This window comes from Cydia fagiglandana, chromosome 22 (genome assembly GCF_963556715.1).
Source record: "Cydia fagiglandana chromosome 22, ilCydFagi1.1, whole genome shotgun sequence".
Classification (NCBI taxonomy): domain Eukaryota; kingdom Metazoa; phylum Arthropoda; class Insecta; order Lepidoptera; family Tortricidae; genus Cydia; species Cydia fagiglandana.
In genome coordinates, this window is record NC_085953.1 from 5030067 (window position 1) to 5051674 (window position 21608).

Consider the following 21608-nt stretch of genomic DNA (forward strand, 5'->3'; position numbering starts at 1 on the left):
ATTCGGCAAATAGAATTTCCTGTCGGCCTAGCCAAGGTTACAATCGCTATCGCTTCGACAACGAAAAGCTTTATGTCTCTCTATCACTCTTCCGTATTAGTGTGATAGTGACAGTTGCGTTTCGATCGCTACGGAGCGTTAGCGATTGGCATTTTGGCTACGCGGCCTGGGGGCCTAGCCAAAACGCATTTCGAAAAAAGATATCGCTAACGAATCGATAAAAAATGTATGGGAATGACAGGTACCGTAGATGAGTTTGTCGAAAAATATTAACGAATACAAAAATGTTAGCCAAGTTGCAATGTTGTAACGAAACGCAAAACTTTCGTTACTGGAATTCGATATCTGTCATACATTGCCTAGCCGAGTGACACTTTTGACATGCGAAATCGAATCGTTATCGCCTCCTAGGTGTCGATAAGTAGCGAGAGCTATCCCCTTGCAGATAACTTATCGAAGCACAAGAAAATGCCGTATAATAGTGTTTGTAAATTAGAATTTGTAGTAAAAAGCATACTTTAACATTATTGTGGGCGGCGAACAACGCGGAAGTCTCGCTTAGACGCAGGCGCCGTCTGAAAAATCGCCTATTGAAACTGCTTAGGAAAGGACTGCCCTTAGCTGGTGGCTGGTGGCTTTATGCTACGGGGTCAGATCAAAGGATAGTGGGCCGTACGCAGCATTTCACCCAAAGGATCCAATGTGACCGAGGCGCTGAATATCTACCTATCTATATTGACAGTGTCATGGAAAAATGGATTATGCACCCACAAATGCAACACGAAACAACGTCCCTACAAAGGTAAGAGTGAGCCAATAACTTATCCCCACATACCTAATAAGTATATAAAATATTTAATTGATGCTAAAATAACTTCTTATGTGTTCCTGTTACGTCTTCAAATATAAACCGATGAACGGTGTAGATTAAATTTGGTACCCATATGCACACAGGCAAGCACTTGTTTCTCAATAGGAAAGTGAATTGAATGTGTAAAGGCAAAGGTATATAGGTAAAGGCTTTACAATTATAGATAAAGACTCGGGAACAAATGTTCTTCACACAAATAAATGCCCTTCCCGGGAAACAAAACCATAACCTTCATAGGCAAGGTCACTAACGACTAGCAATATTGTAGTGTCATCCCATTTTCTTAAATTGATTTGAAAGAGACGAGACTACAGTGTTGCTACTTTTTGATTTCTACAATTTCTTGTCGAACTGTACAGTAAGCTCAAGAAGACTTGTGTTGTGGGTACTTAGGGTACTTAGATAACTATATATAGATGGTCAAACCAATTTGTCACTCAGTAAGAACCAGGAAAACTATACTCATACTTTTGGGTGCTAGTACTAGTATATGACAAAGCTAGTATGATTCTCTCTGTCTTTGTTTGAAATGAGACAGTCCTTTGACAAACTATACTTAAATACATAGACAACACCCATGACTCAGGTACAAAATATCTGTGCTCATTACACAAACAAATTTCCTTACCGGGGATTCAAACTCAGGATTAATATCAGATTAACCGGCAGGGTCACTAGTCACTACCCACTAGGCCAGACCGGCTGTTGTTATGCATATAAATTATCAACCATATTAATGAAACTTTTTCATATTATGAAACATATTGTATATGACTTCTTTTGGCAGGCGCAGGTACAGTCAGCTGCAGAGAAATGGTACCACTCCTGCATACAAACTTCTATGTAGCGGTGGTACCTTTTCTGTGCAGCTGACTGTACCTACACACTATATAAAAATATATGTACTTACACAAAACATTTAGTTTTTTTTGTCATATGACTGGTAGAGAATAGATAAATATTATAACCAAATGTTACAGAGTTTTTTGAAAAACTAAGCATTCATTTTGTTTCAGGTGACTTGGATATTCATTGCAGCCTTGACATATTTATGGTGCTCCAAAGCCAGGGTCAAGGGAGGAAACTATGACACATGTACAACCACAAAAATATATTGAGTGTTGTTTTACTATTTTAAAACACTACATAATATATGTACAAACAAGAAAAGAATGCTTGGCTACTGATTTCATGCTGCCGGCAAAAAATACCTGCTGTATCTTTCATTAATAGATTTCCAATAAAATAAATTAACTTTTTAACCCAATCATTGTTTCATTTATTTATGGTGGTTACCACCTTAACCTTTGGTATGCTTAGGAGCAGATCTGCTCCCATGTACTTACCTATATTCAACTTTAAAAAATGCATTAATTTTGACGACCGGTCTGACCTAGTGGGTAGTGACCCTGCTTGCTAAGCCGATGGTCCTGGGTTCGAATCCCAGTAAGGGCATTTATTTGTGTGGTGAACACTAATATTTGTTCCTGAGTCATGGGTGTTTTCTATGTATATAAGTATGTATTTATCTATATTAGTATGTGTCGTTGCCTAGCACCCATAGTACAAGCTTTGCTTAGTTTGGGGCTAGGTTGATCTGTGTAAGATGTCCCCAATATTTATTTATTTATTTTATTTTATTTAATTATGATTGATATATAAATTACAAATTGTTGACAGGAGCATACAAAAGGTTAAATATGAATAGCCAGTAGCTTAGCGGGTGAGATTCCCTTCCCAAATTTCCATTCAAAGCAAAGATGGTAGGTAATTAAAAAATAATATTAAGTAATAATATGATTTATTAGTTTTGGTTTCACAGGCAGCTTTTATCTTATCTAATGCATAACATCTATGTATTCAATGTTCGCTTGACTTTTGTTAATTTCGAAAATGTTTGAAGTCTATGAAGTAAATGAGTTCACTGAGGTTACACTGATTCGGGCAAACCTGTTCACAATTTCACTTCACGGTTTGAATCATTACTTGTTTACATTGTCTCTTCTGGTCAAGTAAGCCAGCAGTGCACGTCCTTAGCACTGGTAACTGCCATGAAGGCGTCATTGCAGCGGCAGCTTTGACTGTTCGTGCCAACTTGGCGAGGACTTCTCAGCGTGGAAGAAGAGCCCGCGGAGCCCGCTCTTGCCCGCTCTGGCTGCGCCGCCGCCTTGATTGGGGCTGCGGTGACGACGGCTGTCTGAAATTGTTAAACTTAGGTCAAAATTATATGCAATTAACAACGCACTCTTCAAATATTACACTATATAGAGTTATTTTATCACGAAATTGTAATTAACTAAGTTAAACAAATGCCAAAATATTTCATTTGCTTACCGATAAAACAATTATTTTCTCCAAAATTAGATTCGCTGTTCACTTGACACTCTTGACAGCTGACAGATGACGTTTCTTGACGGTTTTGAACGAGAACCACAGACTAAAATTAATTTTTATCGACTTGGCCCGTCGAATATGCGATAACTAAAAAGATTGCCTCTTGGCTAGGTTATGTATGTATGTATGTATGTCACTTTATTGCACATAAACAGGTTTACATAAAATGGACAAAAACAAAACAAAAATAAAAATGTTATGTACAAAGGCGAACTTATCCCTAAAAGGGATCTCTTCCAGCTAACCTTTGAGAAAATGCGAAAGGATCAGATACTAACAGGTGAAAGACAATTTAATATGGACAAATAGCACTATGAGAATTTTGGATACACATAAAGGACGACGAGAGCGAATAAGTACTAACAGTACTACAGTTACTAGTAGTAAGTGGTTATTATAAACATTATCGACCAGTCGCTCGCGAACGTAGAGATCGAATCGATACGGAGCGAATGTAATTTGGCTACGGGCCCTGTTCTCTGACAACAGGATTGGTTACATTGTAAATATGTATAAATGGATTTTTTGACTTAGTTAAGATTAAGAAATAAAGTAAATTTTGTAAACAGTCGTTATGAATGCCGTATTCATACATTTTAATTGGCAGATCATATTTTTATCGAATTTTTCATGTTGTAAGCGTTGAATGCTTTTAAACAAGGCATGTTTAATGTGTCTTGTGAGCAGGAAACAATTAAATATAACTACCTACTCGATAACCAGTAGTAAAACATTTAAGTAATTATAAAAACAATAACAATATAAAGTGCCTAATTAAATAAATAAATTATAGACGGTCAAGCAAATCTTGTCAGTAGAAAAAGGCGCGAAATTCAAATTTTCTATGAGATGATATCCCTTCGCGCCTACAATTTTCAAATTTGCCGCCTTTTTCTACTGACAAGATCTGCTTGACCAAGTATAACATTATAGGACGTAATTACACAAATTGAATAAGTCACAATAAGCTCAATAAGAGTTGTGTAATAAGGCTTGTGTTGTGGGACTCAGGAACTAATATTTGTGCTTATCACACAAATAAATGCCCTTACCAGGATCTGAATCCCGAACACATCCCGGACCATCGGTTTTATGTATGTATGTATAAGGCCACTACCCAAGCCTACTAGGCCAGATAGGTCGTAAAATTTTTTATTCAAATTTTATTGATTTTATTTAGGTCGTAAGTCGTAAAAGTCCTAGTACAAGATAAACCAATTTCCCTCTAGACACTCTAGAGCGATAAAAGGCATATTGTACCGTAACAATATGCCTGAAACCGCAAGAATGTTGCCAATATTATATGTTGCAAGGTGCTCAGAGGACATGTTTCCACGCGGCACTGGCCACTAGCCAGTATTATTTGACCTCAGCCGTGGTATAATTTATGTTTAATCAAAGCTCACACATAAACTGGTCTGTTTAGTGGTTGCACTTATTGCGAAGATCTGTGAGCGCTGGATTCCACGTATTACTACATGTATCTTAAGTATGTTAATTTCTGTAGGCACTAGCACTCGCTACGATTTCCTGTAGTCAGGTAGGTACAACGAGTAAAAATATTAGTATATTTTTACTCGTTAGAAGTATTAGAACAAATTAAATTATTTTCAGAAAATATTTTAATTTTTTTTTTCAAGTAGAAACACTACTATATTAATTATAAACTGAAATAAATGTCATATCCTAAGAAAAGTGAACAAGGCCTCCAGTGCCCCAGGCTGGAATCGAACCAGCGTCCTCTGCTATTGGGCAAGTGCCTGTGCCATTCGGCCACCGGGTCACAGCAGCATAGGTCGATTTTCCCAAGTTTATGCACTTCTTACTGAAGGCTTTATAGCAGAGGACGCTGGTTTGATTCCAGCCTGGGGCACTGGAGGCCTTGGTCACTTTTTCTTAGTATATGACATTAAATCAGAGTAAAAATATGTTTGTAAATAAGTTACAAGCCAAATAATATTGAAAATAAACGGAATAGGTACTTCAGTTAACAATTAGACATGAGTATGACTACGTTTCATCAATACCTAGATTTATAGCTAGCTTTATATAGCTTTTTTCTGCCAATGTAGGCAGTATATTTCAGTCTAGGTATATGCAGTCAAGAATGTGTTCATATTTAGCTAAAAATCACATTGTATATAAATTCTAAAATATGAATGTGAAATTCATGTGTAGGTATACTATATACCATAAGGGCGTATAGTGCCGTTCTTGTTTTTATAATATGCTAATATCGATATTAACAGTTCGGCGATCGTGGCACAAAAACATTAACCTCAATGTTTTTGATATTTATGAGCGATTTTAATAATAAATTCTAACGTATTCTAGGATTACTGTCTCTAAAAATAAACATGTTCGAAATATTACAGTTTAAAAACCGTAGTACACTTTTGGCAGAATATTTAGAAGAAACAGTGTTGAGTCCACTGAGCAAGTATTTATTTTAGTTTTACTGTATACATCAAGGTATTTTGGATACGCCTAAGTGTGCCAAATGTAAAGAATGGGTAATAACATAACTTAATGCTGTAATAGTACAAACAAATGCACATAAAAGGCGCTAAATAGACACATTGTTTGTTTATGCTTCTTTGTCATAAATGTAATCAAATTTTATACTTGCTTTGTTCAAAATTTTGTATGTTTGTTTGTCATATTTGGATATAATATTTTTGTAGAAAGACAGTCAAATTTCAAAAATAGGTAAGTATAATGCTTTTGCAGCCTTGATAAGTACATATATTGCAAATTAACAAGGTTGATCACTTTAATCACAACTTTCGCAAAAACTATCAATAAAATCGTCGATAAAAAGTAATCGGTTGTGATCTATATCGACATCCGTGAACACTCGACACCACTAGTCTCTATATTAAAAAGGTCTTAAGTGCTTTAAAGGGTTAACGCACATAAGTCGTTTTTAGAAGTAAGGACCAGTTGTAGTGACCCAGTGCGGTGCAGGTTTGCGTTGCGCGCGGTACCAGTGTCAGCGTTTTTGTAGACGTCAAAGGATTTTTAAACCTTATTTTGTTGGAATAAGGCGTATTTGTGGACATATTTTTGAAGTCGACTGTATCCTGTGTGGTGACATGATTTGTAAGGTGGTTCTGGATGTGCGTTGGTAATGTTGATACTAAACTTAAGTTAACAAGTGTTTCGCTCAGTCGAAGCACCAGTTTTGGTTCACGGTTGACTTTTGATTGACAAATATGCAACGTGTTTAAAAAAGACAGGTCGAATTCTTGTGACCAGAACGCTTACGCGACGCTTGGTGACCAGAAATCTACGCCTCTCGTACTCGTATCGTTTTTACAATACTGTAAGCGTATTAAATTTTCTTTCTTTCTTCTTTTCTTTCGTACTTTATCCTCCGCCTCGTGTGAGACTTGACTAGATGCGACACTCGGGAGACGCTATATTTTAGCCCCCAGATAGTAAAAACTTATTAATAAGTATAACACCTCAAACAAATACATATTACCAAATATATAAACTTAAAGGCAATCGGCCGCCCGTACTCCTAGCGAGGACCGACTGACCCTCACCAAATACCAATAAGATAAAAAACCGCTGACACTGGGTCGTCCCTTCAATTCCAGCCGTGCCACTTGCTTGCTAAACGATTCGGTGTGGTCGTTAAATGGTTTGCGGTCAAATAGGTAATATGGCGGACTTATTTTAAAACGGTATGTTGATTGCTCATCGGTAGGCTTAAACACTTAAAAACTAATAGGAATGTCGTTGAGTTTAGTGGATATTTTATGTTTCACGAAAGTTCCCCTAGTCACAGAATAAATAATAGTACTAGATACAGAAGACTCACTCTCTAACAAAACGCGTCTGTCACGATCAGCACTGATATGGCCGCTAGGTGGCGACAGCGCCACGCGCGGCTTATGGCAAACCCCAAAATTGGGGTGGAACGGATGTACTTTTAGCTACCTGTAGCAAATTAAGCGACGAAATCGCGGAGTGAGCCACGCCTGCCCTAGTGTAAATTTCATTCGATTACTGGAATCAGTTATGTAACGCTGCCATACATGACCCAAAAATTTTTTATTAAGCTATGAGCTTCATCACATCTGATATTTGAGTAATTCTATGCATTTCTAGCCTGAAGTGGGGGGGAGGGTGGGGTACAAAGACGGCCGCCACCCGTCATCTTTAATAAAAATCTATTCTGATCCTGGTGGGTACTAGGGCAAGTTTGGTATAATTTTCGTATAAACCAAAGACGTAGAATTTATTGCTGATATTTGTTTTTTTCAGTTTCATAGTAATTTTACAAGAATAACGTAAAAAGGTGAAAAATTTGGTTGGAGATTTTTGTTACGCGGAGCCGAAACTACAAAAGATAGAAAGTTGAAATTTGCACACTAGATTACATTTATAAGGTGTACAAGAGATAAGAAGCGATTTTGAGAAATTCAACCCCTAAGGGGGTTAAAAAGGGGATGAAAGTTTGTATGGGGTTCAAGTTTTATTTTAAGCTAGGAATTTGAAACTTCGTAAAACGATATATTATTAAAATACAAGAAAACTAATTTCAGCGTTTTTGAAAATTCATCCCCTAAGGTGGTAAAAAAGGGGTTGAAAGTTTGTATGGATATCAAAAAAATTTTCGAACGCGGGACTTGAATCTTTGTATTTGGGGATATTATTAAAAGACAGAAAAAGTAATTTCAGCGTTTTGTAAAATTCATCCCCTAACAGGGTTAAAAAGGGGTTGAAAGTTTGAATCCATTACAAATCCGAGTAGACACACATTTCTAATTGCCTCCCAGGCTTGAAATGCTTAGAATTACTCAAGGAACATATGTGATGATGATGAAGCTCAGCATAGCTTAATAATTTTTTTTTGGGTAAACTTTATAACTGCTTCCGCTAGATAGCGTAACCGTACGCTTTTGCTTCAAGTGTTATTTTGTATAGGATTTTTAATTTCTAAAACGTCCCGCTTGGCGCGCTCTTCAATATACCATACAAAATGAGATTAACGTAGGTATATCTACGTACCTCACGCTATCGAATGAAATTTACACTAGGGTACATAGGCAGGGCTCGCCTAACCCCGGCCCGCGAAGCATTCCAATCCGGCCCGCCGACAGCGGTCCAATCCGGCCCGCGGGAGCCAGGCTCCAGGTGTTCAGCATAACAGCAGCAACCAGATACACCCCCCCCCCCTTGGGCGCCGACGGTGGCCCGCGCGAAAAATTCTGAGGCGCAATATGGCCCTCAGGAAAAAAAGTTTGGAGACCCCTGGTGTAAGGGGTTCTGTGTATATCAGAAGTCAGATGACGCGTGGAAAAAAACGAAAAAAAAAGTATTAATGATACCTTGTGTAATGTTGCTACATATACATATTTTGATCATCAACTTTATCCCTTAGGGCTTATGAAGTAACGCTAAACAATAAATCCACCATTAACTGTGACGTTTTCAACCATTGTCTGTTGTCGATAAGGTTGATTTCAAATTGAAGCTTCATGGAAATAGCGCCTTATTGACAACCGACAATAAGTACCCTTTTATTTGAAACTGGCACAATTGTCCATGAACAAACAATATACGCAACTATCGATCAATATAATTACACATTACACAATTTTAAGCTTTACACATTATCATCAGTAACTTAGCAAACCTCCTAACTGATTTTATTATGGGAAAAACAACCATATTCCATTTGCAAAAGGTTTAGATTAGCATAATAAAGGTACCATCGATTACTTTAGTCCTCACATACGATGCAATTTGGTTTCACTTTTCGACAACTTACAAAAAATCTTATCTCGCAAAAAAAATCCAATCTAAAAGGAACCCTGTGACGTTAATAATAAGGTTTACATTTGAAATAAAGTATGTAACAGTATAGGAAAGTGAGAAGAATCATGACCCGTTGTCAGAACTTGTTCCATCTTCACGCTTAAATGGGGCGATTAGAGATAATCGAAATGGTTCTGGTTATAAAGGTCTTTTGTTCTAGAACGAAACCTTCTAGAAGGTTCTAGAAGGACTTCGGGTGAATGTGAAGTGACAGGTGGCAGGTCGATGACTTGTGTGGATGACCTTATGGGCAGAATCTAAAGGCCTTTGGACACGATACACACTTTTTACAACATATTACGATTTAACTACAATGTAATGATTTGATTTCTCGCAAAATTTAGCATGGAAATTAATTACTTATGAAGTATCCAAAAAATGCATAGGTATAAAATAAAAATCGGTGTTTTTGAAAGCTTTTTTATAGCATCAGCACTCATCAGTGACACACAAGCATACGGTGGTCGCTCTAAATGCGAATTTTGAGTTTCTTATATTTAGTTCATCATACATAGATGCAAACAATCAGTTTCTATAAACTTATGTGAAAACGACAAATCTATTGCAATAAGTAGACAAATTCAAACCATTTCTTCGTGACCAATGTAATTTTATATCCAATTCCATTTCACATTACACTATTAATATAGCAAATGACTATGGTCATCGACTTTTTCTTATACTATATCTACCATGCTGTCACAGATTTCTTCGTGCCACTTCGCTAGCAAAGCAAAGACAACCTTAAATAAAAGAATTAAGGTTTATTTTCAATTGTTCCAGGTGCTGACCACAGATAAACAAATTGGAGAGAAGTATGGAAACGCAGTTTTGGAGTCTGAAGATTGTTTTGAGAATATGTTTTAGCTGTAATATGTAATGAGGAAAGCTTTTAACGAGGTTTTAATAAAAGTTACATTAAAAAGCAATTATTTTACAACGGTATGAAAATATACGGCTGCCAAAAGATGAATAATGTGTTATTTGTTAACGTTTGTATTATTTGAATAGTTGTTTTATGATACATATAATATTTGATGTCATTGAGCATGAGTAGGGAGTGCTCCCGGTACTGGCTTTCTATACAAATACAGTACCGGAACCGGGAATTCCCGGTTCTCGCCATACAAACTCAGTACCGGGAGCATTCCCTAAGCATGAGTAATCATTTAAATGTTTAGGTACCTACTACGTATAAGTACAATAAAAAATAAACTATACCTACTTATATATATTTTAATACATACCTACTTACATGTAACTATCTAACTATTGTTATCAATAATAATATGTAGTTAGTTAGGCAATGTCAGAGTCAGAGTCTTAATAAATAGGAAGCATACAAACTATTTTTTTAATTTTATAACCAAAACACCACTGAATACGAATACAATATAAAGGTTACGGAATTCATTGATAAGACATTTTTAATTATTTTTTTATCCTTAACAGTAGTAACAATAACACAAGTGTTAACCATACCACAGTGAAATAAGGTGACAAATTCACAGACAAGTGTTCAAACAAGGTCTATGTCACTTATCATAACAATGACTGACAAAAAGTGACATTTCAATAACCGTTAGCATAAGACCCGTAAGAAATGCAACAATACTAGAGATTAATTGTATCACAATGCGCGTGCGCATGAGAAGTTAATTCAGAAATGGGGGGCAGACATCATTACTATAGTATTCTTTTAATTTGTTTAGTAATTCTGTCTGTCTGTTAGCTCTTCATACTTCAGTCGCTGAACCGATTTAGATGTGTTTTGGTATGGACATATACGGGGTGGCCAAAAAATAAGTGCATTCCCGTTGCCAGGGAGGTGTTGGGAAAACTAAGCAACTTTTACTATGGGACCAACCCCGAAATCGCGAAAAAAAATTAGACTGTTTCATACATTTTGGCTGGGATTTTCTATGGGAGGGTAAACGTGTCCTAACACGTACCGACGAGGACGGTAGATGGTAGCACTTGCTTAGGCAATGTAGGCACATGTGCACATATGTTTCCGATTCAGGCCACAAGATGGCAGACCCTCCAACGCGCACGATCCCTACGTTGAATTTAAAGTGAAGTTACGGAACGTTATCGTACCAAATACCGGCTTCTTAGCGTTATCCGAAGTATTAAAAAATAAAATTACGTACCCGAGACTTTTTTGGTTTTTTTTTTACGATATAGGAGGCAAAGGAGCAGACGGATCACCTGATGGTAAGCGATTACCGCCGCCCATGGACACCCGCAACACCAGAGGGGTTGCAAGCGCGTTGCCGGCCTTTAAGATGGGAGTACGCTCTTTTCTTGAAGGTTGACCCTTTACTCTGAATTCCATTTATTCATCATTCGTTTTCATCACCTCTAAACTGCAAGACCATATCAAACCTATTAAGGCGCGTTGATTTGAACCTATAACCCAGACCATAAAACATATCTAAGCACACACGATCCTTTCACAAAATCAAACACGGTAACATTACCCAACTGCGGAGCTAGCGCCAGTGAGTGACATTTAGATGACCGTTGACTTGTGCAAGTGTTGGCACACCCGGTCACTGCATGCCTTAGAGCATTTATTAAGTGAAGACGCCTTGGGGGCTGTTCATAAATTACGTCATCTATTTTTGACAATTTTTGACAATTTTTGACGATTTTTGACCCCCCCTCCCCCTAAAAACATCCAAAAACATCATGCTTCGTATGACCCCGTTTCCTCCTACGTCATGCATCCGATGTCCAGAATTTATGAATAACCCCTTGGCTGTTTTACTCATTTTCTGTACAATACAATCTGCCGATTTTTGCGGGGGAGGGGCACGTCAAATGTATGGCTTTGTGTACATGATTTGTACGTAACGTACAAATAGCCATGACAGATAAACGTCAGTCTATACAAAAGTTTGCTCAATTGTGCAAGGTTTTCGGCAGAGGGGTAAGCTCTTAAAGGCGACTCCGGTTACTAAATGCTCTAAGCTGCATGCCTGTGTAGTCCGCCATTAGAAGATTCAGCAGACATGTTATGGAACTTATTTAAATTTTACTGCGTATAAAAACGTACAACCGGACTTAATGCCTTTATCTACCAGTCAACCATAGGGCAAAAAACTTACTGAAAAAAGTATGCCATACCTGTAAGGGTGGAGAGTAAAAATTGGATGTTTTATACCTTTGCAATGTCCACAGGAAAGACGCAAACGAGTTAAACATACCCCTACTATATAATATTTGTAATAAACGTCAAATCCAAGGGGAAAACTGTGCGTTTATTTTTCTTTTTATCAGAACAAACATTAATTTTATTGTAAGAAGAAGAAGTAAAGTGAAGCTTCTATACAAATTGTTCGTCAAATAATGAAAAAAAATCAGCTTCACCCTCTCTCTTAAATTTCCCCCTAAAGTAAGAAATAAGCAGTTATGACTTATTTGCAATATTAGGGGTAGTAGTTACTATAACTGTTCCAAATTTTAGGTATCTACGTAAACGGTATCTGAGAAAAACTCATTTAACTGATTTGCAAGACCGAAGTTATCCCATAAGTGTTCCGTGAACAAAGTTTTGCAAGGAACACTAAAAATTGTACCTATATTATGTCATCCGTTGTACTCGTATGCGTAATTAATGGTATACGTAATTTAATGAATACTATTATAGTATTCATACTACTACTATAACAAAGATGTGAAAAATACTTTATAAAAAGTATTTAAATACAAAATACAAATACTTCCTTGATAATACTATTTCAAATGCAAAATACAAAATAGTTTTTGAATTTGTATTTAAATACAAAATACGAAATAGGTATTTTCAAAATACTTTTTAAAAATACAAATACTTTGCGATAAAAGGTACTCTGAGTAGTGAATACCCAGTCTGAATTAAAAAGTATTACTCGGAATTTCCGAGTTGAAAAGACTCTATTCTTTGAAATCAATCCTCTATCTAAAGTGAAATTTTCTAGTTGTTTGCTCATATTAACCGGTAGGATGTAGGTATGGATGATGGTTTTTAACGGCCAACTTTTAAAGCGTTAATTTGTAATGTTTTACAGCTAGTATAATGCCTCTCGTTAGTGTGATGAAAACGTCTCGTTTGTGTTTCATCAAGGCAGAAAAGTTTGTTCTCCTCTCGTGCCTTGAAACCCTCGCAACACTCAATATTCCACTTTTTTAACCACTCGCTACGCTTGTGGTCATGTACGACGTTACTAAACAGATTCAACAGTTCCATGTTAAAAGAATGAGAGAGTTGCCAGGATTGTAACATCAGAAGAGATTGTAACTCCTACCTACATTACTTACCTACTATAAAGTATTTTGTATTTTGAAAATAGAAAATAGGTCCCAAAAACTATTTCAAATAAAATACAAAATAGTTTTCTTCAAAAGGTATTTAAATACAAAATAGGTATTTTGCATTTTGTATTTGCATTTTAAATACAAGTATTTCAAATAAGTCACATCTCTGTACTATAATACATACTACTATAATAGCTTGGACAAACTCTACTATTTATAAATATCACATCACGATTCAAAATATTGTACTATTGTCAGTAGCTAGTTTTAGCACAGAATAAATAATAGTACTAGGTACAGAAGACTAACTCTCTAACAAAACGGGTCTGTTACGACCAGGACAGATATGGCCGCTAGGCGACAGCGCCACGCGCGGCTTATGGCTCCACCAAAATTGGTGTGGAACGGATGTACTTTTAGCTACCTGTTTATAGCAAAGCGACGAAATCGCGGAGTGAGCCACGCCTGGTTTTGATCAATTTGTAACTTATTTCATTTGTCAGGCTTGAAATACGCTGTTAATCTAGAACTAGATCATTATATGCCTATCAATATCGATCGTTAATTAAAATAGCGATGTTATTAATTGGTTACAAACTGGTATCGTTATAATGTAATAGCTATGTGGTGCAACAATTGTAAGAATTCGAATTATACGCGATTTTTGATGCGATATTAATAGTGGCTATTTAACTTGGCTACCTGTAAATAAATTATGTTCTAATTTCTTGGGAAAACCTAAATTATATAGAAATGTTGTATTGTAGGCCAGATCATAGAAGATTGACGTTTAAAATAACACTTGCACTGCGTGTGCTATCAAAATCGTTGAAAACCATTCTTGGTTTAAATCTAGTTGCATTTGAATTAACTAATGCTTTTGAAACTTATGTGGCGAATCGCCACGCATCTAAAGAGACCTCACGTCGAGGAAAAAGAATGGAGTGTTGTTGGCAACACTAGACAGAGAGAGATGTAAACTGACTCGACACGGTCATGTAGAAAATAAAGTAATCTTAAATTAAACCAATATAATGTAGTTATTATTATAAAGTTACTGTGCCACCGACACCCCAAACTTACTTTATTAATTAGATTTTAATATACTTTTTGACTACAATAGTGACACATTGATCAATCTAGATATTTATATACGAGTAATAGTTTCATATTGAGTCAGTTTCTGGTTTGTAAATACTTCATCAAAATGTATTTAATTCATACCACATTATGATTCATTTCTATTCGCGGTAGAACCTCAGATGCAACCCTGATACTGACCACGACCCTCAGACATAAGGGACCGACCACAAAGAGAGAAAAAAGGAAATAAGAGTTTCCACTTGATTTTTTTCACTAATTTGCGCAATTTTCTGTATAATGTGCATGTGCTTTACCAAAACCGAAACCAGTTTCATATATTTAAATTGAAATTGGTCAAAACTGCACCTTGGCCGGCAGGTGATGTAAAAAACCTTGACATTAATGATAATAATGATATATGAGAACATTTGCAACACGATTATAATATGGACTCTTATTAATTATGGATGCGTGCATAATTAATTATAATTCTATTTCAATATCTATATCATCGTGTGGAGATCTGAAATTGCTAGAATATGTATGAAATATGATAACTGTATCTTTCGTTAACGATCCAAAAAGCTGTCTTTCAATATACCGGTCTGGCCTTGTGGGTAGTGACTCTGCCTGTGAAGCCGATGGTCCTCAGGTTCGAATCCCAGTATGGGCATTTATTTGTGTGATGACACAGATATTTGTTCCTGAGTCATGGTTGTTTTCTATGTATTTAAGTGTTTATATATATATCGTTGTGTGAGTACCCACAACACAAGCCTTCTTTAGCTTACTGTGGGACTTAGTCAATGTGTGTAAGAATTTCCTATATAAAATATATATAAGTACATACATATATATCAAAGTTGACGACTTCTTGTCAAAACTTGCTACTTACTCGGTTTAGCAAAGTTTGATTCGGTTTCATGCTAATTAGGTATTTACTTTGCAAATTATTCATAATTATACCTGTATTTTACTTACGCGAAGTTTTTAATGTTTTTGGACTCCCCAAAAGACTACTAAAGGGTCAAAAACAGACATATTGAGACTAAAACACAGTCATGTCCTAAACATTATCATATTTTTGTATGGGGATCGAAATTTACCGTTTTTAAAATCAATTTCTCAATATTCCTAAAAAAAAATCCTGAAATTTCTAAGAACTATTCCAACTTTTTTGGAACTTTCCGCAACCTGCACATCTGTACAGTCAGCAGCAAAAATTACTAAGCGGGCGAGGTGTTCAAAATTACTTTGACACGCTCTTATTCTGTTAACAATAAAGTCGCGTCAAGATCATTTTGAACACCTCGCCCGCGTAGCAACTTCTGCTGCTGACTGTACTAAATCTGCAATAAACTCTAGTGTAATATACCAAAACTAGTATAACTAGAAGGTACCTTTCAGTACCTAATTACTTAGTGATTGGTAACATGGTAGAGTTAAATAACTTTCACTGTTACATTACGAGTCTTACAGCTCGATTTTGACATTTTGACCCACTTCAGATGTATCCGGTTTGCTTGTCAATTCGTACATACGGGGTGGCTAAAAAATAACTGCATTCCCGTTGCCAGGGAGGTTTTGGGATTATACTGAGCAACTTTTACTATGGCACCAACTTAGAAATCGTGAAAAAAAATGTGGCTGTTTCATACATTTTGGCTAGTCTATTTTCTATATAAACTAATTCACTTGTAAATAAGTTGGATTATCATAGTAAATAAGGTGCGAGTAGCTTTAGTTACATTACATAGAGCGCGTTGATGTCTATACTACCACGTGAAATTTTATGAATGTTACTTAGAAAATGCTTTTATTTATTATCTACTACTTATTAAGCATTAATTACTGTGTATTTTATGTTACGGTATTATTTTACCAATTACATTTTCTTCGGTCGATACCAAAGTTTAAAAGTACTCATGTCCCATATATACCTTACATATGTCGCTTAACTTCAAACTCGGGTAAATCCATTCGACCATCACAGCAAATATCTACCCTATTACCTTTTCTTAGTACCAAAATCGCATAATCTGACAGATGGATTTACCCGAATTTGAAGTTAAGCGACTCACAGGGTAGGTATGACATATTCAACTTGTCAATTTGTGAATGTGCTGCCCACATAAAAAAATGCGACTCACCTTGACACGAAACTAGGGCTGCGCTTAAAATCAAAGCGAACACGAAGCGTCCAAAGCTCCTCATGTCGAAAGCACATCCAAATAATCTCGGCTGCAGCATTATTCCACACACTTTTAAATGGACATCACAACACCACGTTTATAAAAAAAGTTTTTTTATTTTTCAAAAAAATTTTCGGCAAAATTTTTTTTGGCAATTTTTTTTTGTTTTTTTTTTATGTAGTCATGTCCGTTGTCCGTTTCGTCGTGACCGTTGTGAAAGTTGTTCGCGGCGCGTTCGGCGCTTGACTGAGACGGGTCGGCGCGCACGCACCGCCACCTCTCTAGAATGGAGCGGCAGGGGCGGCCAACATTTTATCGGTTTTCGTGCATCCGGGATTTGAAAAAAGATTTTAGTAGAGAAGGGCCTCGATAATCCGAACTTCGAAAAAATACCCCCTGTCCGGACTGACGAAGCGTTCGGATTATAGTATGTTATAAAGAAAATAATGGTATATTCTAAAAAAATCATATTTATTGAGACTCCAAAGGATATAAGGAATTACTTTATCATCATCATCATCATCATCATAACTTAAGAGCTTTGCTCTTGTCTGTGGAGTAATCGCCAATCATTTCTTTTTTGTGCCAATGCCAGTCTTTTAATTTCCTCATTAACGACGCATTATTTTTCATGCCTCTCCTTTTAAATGGGATGGGAGTGGGTGTTGGGATGGGATCTATGATTGATTTTGGCGCATTTTTCTTTGGGGTTTAATTAGAACGCTGGTTCAGAGCACTATTAGTAGGGTCTATAGAATAGTCTCTAAACGCGGTACATAATTTGTATGAGTGCCATATGATGCCGTGTATATAAGTAAAACTTGCAGTTTAATGTAGAACTTCCATTATGATAATAGATAACTAAGATGTAAGAGGACGGACGGCCATCAGCCATCAAGCTATAGGTAAAAGAGTCTGCATTTATTTCATTTAAAAATTTTCTGCGTAATATATAATTACCTAGAGCTAGACCAAGAAAACTCTGCAACGATTTTGATAACCCACACAGTGCAAGTGTTATTTTAAACCAAAAAATCCTTTAGGTTAAAAGTTCAGCTGACAGTTAGTTATCGTAAAAACTAGTAACTACTTACTCCATGTGTTAGAATTTAGCAGCGGGTTTTGGTTCACAATGGCGTAAAATTACTGCAAATACATATAAACAGGGAAGTAGGGATTGTTTTTTTAAGTAGGTACTTTAATAAATAACTGCTTAATGAAGCAGCTATGTAAAGTAGATTATATTTATTTTCTTTCAGTGAAAAATCATTTATTTACATGTAATATACATATATACATGTACTACTAAACGATTTCATATTTATTTATTTAAATTTATAAAGCTCAGTTTCCGTGTTGGTTGCGCGCCGCTGCGGCCGGGCCCACTTCACTTTCAAACTCGGTCGCGGGCGCACAACGTCGTCGAGCCTAGTTCGGCGGTGATATGCAAAAACTACTGACCTATATGCCAGGTGTAAACAACTAACAGGTACCTTCATCTTCCTCGTGTTAGTGGGGAGACACTCCTGACTTCGGTCAAACTCGGCTCCGTTCGGCTCAGCATTGCTCTGAGGAATTATTAGGGCACCACTTGACTTCCTTGTGCATGCACGACCACAGATAAGATAATCACTTGAATTTTGACAACCCTAAATAGCCAAAAGGGATAGTACTATAAAGATAAAAAAGGAAAGGAAAGGGAAAGGGATAGCATGACTCGACCCTGAATTGCTCTCAAACTTCGGGTTTGTAGGAAGTGTCCTTTCTGTACGGTAGTACTATTATTTCTTCTGTGCTCGTGTTGTCCCGGTATCATGTCTGCCAAAGTGTCATCAAAGTGTTGAAGACGGTAATGTTGTCGCGTATGGCGATGGCGAAAAGAAGCGGCAGGGATTAATACGAACAATTCCTCGGAGCACTGCCCGTTATACTTCTTCTTCCTCGCGTTATCCCGGCATTTTGCCACGGCTCATGGGACCCTGGGGTCCGCTTGGCATCTAATCCTAAAAATCGGCGTAGGCAGTAGTTTTTACGAAAGGACTGCCATCTGACCTTCAAACCCACAGGGTAAACTAGGCCTTATCCCCTAGACTAGCGGTAAGAGCGTGCGACTTGTGCAACGTCCAGAGGTCGCGGGTTCAAACTCCGAACCAATCAGTTTTTCGGAACTTATGTACGAAATATCATTTCATATATTTACGTCGCTTTTCGGTGAAGGAAGACATCGTGAGGAAACCGGCCTAATCCCAAATAAGGTCTAGTTTACCCTCTGGGATGAAAGGTCAGATGGCGGCCGTGGCAAAATGCCGGGACAAGCGAGGAAGAAGATGAAAGCTTATAAAAACCATTTACAATGCATATGGTCCTACTTTCCCGCACTAGTGCGGGAAAGAGCACTTTACGTGTGTATTTTAAAAGTTAAAACTATTTCTTGTCTTCCCAAAATCCACGTTATTAGAGTCTGTGCGGAAAGAGCAGAGTCATCGAATATATGGGGCTCAAAATATTCCACGACTCTTCTCTTTCCGCATAGACTCTACCGAGGTCGAAGTGTAAAAAACTAGCGTTAGCCTTCAGAATTTGCTAAGATGTAACGAATCAAAAATACTCAACACTAATTGCTAACCTTAAGAGTTTTTTTAGGGTTCCGTACCCAAAGGGTAAAAACGAGACCCTATTACTAAGACTCCGCTATCCGTCTGTCTGTCACCAGGCTGTATCTCATGAACTGTGATAGCTAGGAAGCTAGGCAGTTGAAGTTTTCACAGATAATGTATTTCTGTTGTCGCTATAACAACAACTACTAAAAACAGAATATAATAAATATTTAAGTGGGGCTTTTTTGCGTAAATGGTACGGAACCCTTCGTGCGCGAGTCCGACTTGCACTTGGCCGGTTTTTAATTTCAATTTCAGCCCCACTTAAAATTATTTATTTTATTTTGTTTTTAGTATTTATTTGTTATTATAGCGGCAACAGAAATACATCATCTGTAAAAAGTTCAACTGTCACGGTATCACGGTTCGTGAGATACAGCCTGGTGATAGACAGACGGACAGTGGAGTCTTAGTAATAGGGTCCCGTTTTTACCGATTGGATACGGAACCCTTAAAAATTATCATACCTATTTGAAATTGTTGAATACGCCCTCATGCCTTTCACACGCACCTGTTACCAAAAACAGGAGGGTCACTCGCATGGGGCGTTTCGGAAAGAGGACCTCTGTGGAGAGGCGAGAGGCCAATGACCCCGCGTTCACTCTGGTGTTTATAATTATTGTTTTATGGTTCCATTCCTTGAGTAGGAAACGCGGATCACTAAATCATTTCGTCTATAGTAGTGTACCCTATGATGGGCGTGGAACCAGTAATGGGACAAAAAACCACAAATCCTGTAAAATAAGTGTCTAAAAGTAGTTTATAAACACTGCCTGTATATTATCATAAATAAGAGTCCTAGAGCTGTTTCAGTTTGAATTTTTATTAAATTTGGTTGTTTTTTAAGAAATTGGCGTCAACCCAAAAGTTGTCGTGTCACTGAAAAAAAATACCACTACGAATTCTTAACAACTTCGCTAAGAGAGGTGAGTTAATTTATTAAATTTTAATTAATTAATACTTGATGAAAACTAAAATGTGTTTTGTTAATTGCATTTACCATGAGATAAGGTATTCAACATACTATGTTGTGAGTCCACAGATGTAAAAAAATAGTGGTATTTGGCCCAATCCCATTATAGGAGCTGTAAAACTGCATACCTCCTATAATGGGAAATTTACATAATGATGCTTGTCATGCCATCATTTCATGTTTAAACAATACAGAAGTAAAATGTAGTTACGAAATATGTCAACCAGGAGGTATGCTCGGACTTCGGATAAATTAATATCGTTTTTTAGTGTGGGTCAAATCTTGGTAGCCGAGTTTGAGCCACTTTCCCGTTTTCCGATTGAGTTGAAATTTTGTATTCGTAATTAAATATGCAAATCGGATGATAATGCAATATTATGATAACATGGACCAGATCTGATGACCTATTTCAATATTTTATACTGATAGAGCAGTGTCCATTACTGGGGGGCCCATTACTGGAGCTTTGGTGTCCATGACTGGAGAAAAATAGCATAGTTTTAATTTGTTAAGTATGTGGAAACTCATTGCAGTATCTTTGATACAACACGCCTGAAACATGAAAGACGGGTAGGACTTTCATCTTTCAATACGCTAAGCGGTAGACCATTCACATGTATTAGGGAAATATCACAAATACTCCAAATTCCCTCTTAAATGTCCCATGACTGGTGCTGTTACTATATCGGTGTACTGGTTTTCCTGATTGGTTTATCTAATCACTTCTAATTGAATGTACCTAATTCTATTGTTGTACATTGCTAAATTTACATTAAAAACCGGGCAAGTGCGAGTCGGACTCGCGCACGAAGGGTTCCGTACCACAATGCAAAAAAAAAAAACAAAAAAAAACGGTCACCGCTCAGGTGAAATAACCATTGCCAGCGCGTCTTACTAAAACACCCGCATGATGTTTCGCAGCATATTCGCGAATATAATGACAACATTTCCTCACATGTTTAAGAAATTACATTTTAGGCATCTTCTCTGTAGCTTTCTGGGTTTGTGTACTTAAGTTTTTCTTGTGTACTAACTTACCATGACCTTTTCGCTATCAACTGCCAAATCGATGCGCAAGAATCCGGAGAAAGTGTGTAAGCTTGGTACGTGACGCCAATACAGGTTACTGATGCGTACGCGCAGCGCGTTCCAATCGGAACCTGCGCGAACGCTCAGAGAACCAGAGAACAAGAGCGCTCCTGAGTTAATTTTGTATTAATTTATTTACCGTAGAGTTTCGTATCTTTGCCTGCGCTACCTATTTTCGCCTAGTTTGACATAAGTTGCCATTAACAAAATGTTTC

At 37.0% G+C, this 21608-nt stretch overlaps 1 protein-coding gene and 1 long non-coding RNA gene across 2 annotated transcripts in view; both read right to left on the bottom strand.

Moving 5' to 3' along the window:
- The window catches only part of LOC134675400 (mucin-2), a 130952-nt gene extending 114137 nt beyond the window's left edge, over positions 1-16815 (bottom strand). The window contains exon 1 of the mRNA XM_063533607.1: positions 16633-16815. Within this exon, the coding sequence (XP_063389677.1) occupies positions 16633-16732 (100 nt within the window). The 5' untranslated portion in view covers positions 16733-16815. The remainder of the gene's footprint in view (positions 1-16632) is intronic.
- LOC134675544 (uncharacterized) lies at positions 2656-3367 on the bottom strand. The gene is made up of 2 exons (XR_010099764.1): positions 3206-3367; positions 2656-3068 (listed from the first exon to the last, which is right to left on the bottom strand). It is a non-coding gene; the product is annotated as an uncharacterized LOC134675544 (long non-coding RNA).
- Positions 16816-21608: the final 4793 nt, after the last annotated feature.